The 3,806-nt window shown below is 40.8% G+C and overlaps 1 protein-coding gene across 3 annotated transcripts in view; it reads left to right on the forward strand.

The window, feature by feature from the left end:
- LOC104770616 (DDT domain-containing protein PTM-like) overlaps nucleotides 363–3,806 on the forward strand; it is a 7,981-nt gene continuing 4,537 nt past the window's right edge. Inside the window, exons 1-3 of one of the 3 annotated variants that reach the window (XM_010495071.2) lie at nucleotides 363–1,630; nucleotides 2,007–2,711; nucleotides 2,903–3,523. In XM_010495071.2, the coding sequence (XP_010493373.1) occupies nucleotides 804–1,630; nucleotides 2,007–2,711; nucleotides 2,903–3,523 (2,153 nt within the window). In that variant the 5' untranslated portion in view covers nucleotides 363–803. The remainder of the gene's footprint in view (nucleotides 1,631–2,006; nucleotides 2,712–2,902; nucleotides 3,524–3,806) is intronic. The other 2 variants (XM_019242205.1, XM_019242206.1) reach the window with 2 other exon arrangements.

Consider the following 3,806-nt stretch of genomic DNA (forward strand, 5'->3'; position numbering starts at 1 on the left):
TCTCGACCACACTTGGTCGAGAGCCTTCGGCCCGTTAGTCGAAGCCCATCAGCGATAGCATTAGTATGTCGGTTTTACCTTAGGACTTGTAACACTATATATACTTGTTGTAACCTCAATTCCTATTAATAATAACCTAAGAGATTTACTCCCTAAACTCCCTAATTTACAACAAAATATACTAAAACGGCGACGTTTACAACTATCCAGCGGGTCTAGATCCGGGTAACCCGATTCCCGAGCAGAACTCAGACCACAAAATCTACCATTTCGGGCTATTATAATAACATTTCGGGCTAAAATAGGCCCAGCCCAGCCCACTTATTACAATTTATATTTTTTTGCTATGTTCTTTCAATTTTTTTTCCTTCTTCATCGTTCTTCAATCAAATCCCTAACGCTCTTCTTCAATCCTGAACGAGATTAGTGATTAAGGGTTTGGAGAAAAAAAATCACTCTTTGTACGCGTCGCCGTCTTCAGTAGATCCCCAACGTCGCTAGGTTTGGCATTTTTGGCTTTTATCAAAATCTAGCAAGGTTTGGCATCAATTCTATCCGTTTCCAAGTTGAGAAGTTAAAGGATTTCAGATTTATCGGTAGGGAGTGTTGTTTTTATTGTTGGATCATGGTTCTGATTTATTTTGCTTCAGCTTCAATTTTTACGAGTTTCGTGGATCTTAGATTTTGATGTGGTTCGATTTATGGGGGAAAAAGGAGTGATATTTTTGGAATCATAGAGAGTTGCTTGGAAATGGATTAACGGTTTTTTGAAATCTGGGGACAGATTTCGGATCTGATTTTAGATGGAAGTGGTGGAAGGAAAGGTGGCCAGACCTAGAGGTAGACCGAGGAAACGCCCGAGACCAGAGGATCAAAATGGAGTGTCGTCTAATCGAGGGAAGAGGCCTGTTTTGGAGACTTTGAAAGTGACTGTACCTAGATCTCTTCTTGGTCGTTATGTGTTGAAAGATTTTGATGACTGTAGAGTTTCTCTTGGGAAGATTGTTTCGTATAATACTGGCTTGTATAGAGTTGAATATGAGGATGGTGAGTTTGAGGATCTGGAAACTTGTTCTCTTCGTCAGTTAATAATTGGGGATAATTACTTTGATGATGAATTACGTGTTAGAAGAAGTAAATTAGATGACTTTATTCTGAAAAAGGATGAAAAGAAGAAAAAAGATTACATGAAGAAGAAGGGAGTTGAGCTGCAAAATCGAGTAAGTGAAGTTGAGGTGCCCACATCCACTAGCCCAAGTTCTGTGGCAGAAGTTGAAAGTGGTTATTCATCTTGTGGTTTACCTGGCTCTGAAGATAATAGAGATCCAGATATAGAAACTATGTCGCCTCTTGTCTCAGTTCCACCAGTGGATTTGCCTTCTTCATCAGGAACGATTTGTATCCCTGAGGAGGCTGTGGCGCATCTTTTATCTGTATACGGTTTCTTAAGATCATTCAGTGTTCAGTTATATATCCTCCCATTTGGATTGGATGATTTTGTGGGAGCATTGAACTTCGGAGGACCAAATTCTTTGCTGGATGCCATTCATGTTGCCTTATTGCGGGCACTGAAGGGTCATCTTGAGCGACTCTCCTTAGAAGGGTCTGAAGTGGCTTCAAAGTGCCTGAGGTTAGCGCAGACAACTTTTGTTGTTTACAGTTTTCAACAGATGTCTTTGTTTAACTTATTTTCTTGATTTTGTGTTGCTTTCCGGAGATGTTTTAAGTTAAATTTCCCGTATCCTTAGTTTTTTTTAGTGCCTTAATCATTCTGTGAAACAGCAGATTAGTTTGTTTGGTATATGTACTTCAAGGAAGCAGACTAGCTGACATTAATCTTAAAGCTCATGAATTCTGTTCTTTTTATAGCTGGGAGAGAAAGGCATATGGCTGTAGAGAGACTGTAACATAAATATCTTATTTATAGTTTAGGTGAAGCTTGTTTTAGGATCTCCAATATCTTAGTGGATAACAATTCAGGGATATTGTTGCATTGCCATCTGCAGGTGCATTGATTGGAGCTTGCTCGATGCGCTAACTTGGCCTGTTTATTTGGTTCACTACTTCGCTGCCATGGGACATGCAACTGGGCCTCTCTGGAGAGTTTTTAATGAATACGTTGTGGAGAAAGATTATTATTCCTCACCTGTAGTGATGAAGTTGAAGATTCTGCAAATTCTGTGTGATGACGTCTTTGATGTAGCAGATGTAAGAGCTGAAATTGATTCTCGAGAAGAATCTGAATTTGGACTTGATCCTGATGGCGTTACTGCTGATCTTCCTGAAAATGGACCTAGAAGGGTCCATCCCAGATTTGCTAAAACCTCAGCTTGCAAGGAGAAAGAGCTTAGTGAATATGTTGCAGTGAACCATGGGATAAGCTCAATGAGCGAGTCAAAAACTTTGAGCTCAAGATATACTGATGGTGGTCATGGAGATAGCTCAGATCTGGATGGGAACAGTGATGAATGTAGGCTATGCGGCATGGATGGGACGTTGCTTTGCTGTGATGGATGCCCTTTAGCATATCACTCGAGATGCATTGGTGTGGTCAAAATGTACATACCAGATGGGCCGTGGTATTGTCCAGAATGCACTATCAACAAAATGGGGCCAACTATTGCTCATAAAACGTCACTCAGGGGAGCAGTGTATTTTGGAGTCGATCCACATGGGCGACTCTTCTTGGGTACATGCAATCACTTACTGGTGTATGTTTTCGACGCCTTATTTCAGATACTTTGTCTTTCAAGCTGATCTTTCAATTCTATATATCTCCATATTCATTTAAATTCTTGACTAGTTGGTTTTGTAGTTAAAACTTATTATCTTGTCTAGATTTTGCTTAAAGTTGGAAAACCCATATTACGTGACGCTGATGAATATTTCGCTTATATCACAGGCTTAAAATTTCTGTCCAGGCGGATTCAGATATCAAATACTACAATGCCACCGACATTCCAAAAGTTGTCGTGGTGCTTTTGTCTGCAACGAACCATAGAATGGAATATCTGTATATATGCAAAGCGATCTCACAATACTGGGATCTGCCTGGAGGTTTAATCTCTTATCTGAGGGAAGTGGAGATCGATTTAGCACACATGCAAAAAGAAGGGTGCGACGAGGCGTCAGACGTAATTAGACCTGATAGTGCAAGTAGTTCCAGTGGAAATAATATTCAGAATGTGGTTGGCCTCCACGCATCTGCTTCTGGCAGTCCTGTGTTAGGAAGATCAAGTGGAGTGCAAGAGAAGAATTTGGTTGCTGGTATTACACAGAAGGGTTTATCATTTAAACTTAATACTTACATCAATCATTACACAAATGGAGAATTGGCTGCATCAGCTGCTGCTACTTTGGCTGTCCTATCGTCAGAGGAAACCCATGAACCTGATCTACAAAAATTTAGTAATGCCAAGAAAGCTGCAGCAAGTAACATCTTGCTACAGGTGAAAGCATTTTCGTTAGTAGCCTTAAGTTTCTTCTGGCCAAGTCCTGATAAAAAGGAAATTACCAGGGAAAGGTGTGGATGGTGTCATTCTTGCAAACTCACTTCTGCAAGTAGGAGAGGATGCATGCTAAATGCAGCTGTAACAGGGGCCACCAAAAGTGCCATGAAAGTCTGCAGTGGCCTTTTTCCACTAAAAAATGGGGATGGAGTACTGTCTAGTATTGCAGCATATCTCCTATATCTCGAGGAAAGCTTACGTGGTCTCATTGCGGGGCCATTTCTTAGTGAGAGTCTTAGGTATCAGTGGCGTAAGAAGTTAGTGGAAGCTTCAACATGCAAAGCGATGAAAGCCCTC

The sequence above is a fragment of the Camelina sativa genome, chromosome 20, assembly GCF_000633955.1.
Source record: "Camelina sativa cultivar DH55 chromosome 20, Cs, whole genome shotgun sequence".
NCBI lineage: Eukaryota > Viridiplantae > Streptophyta > Magnoliopsida > Brassicales > Brassicaceae > Camelina > Camelina sativa.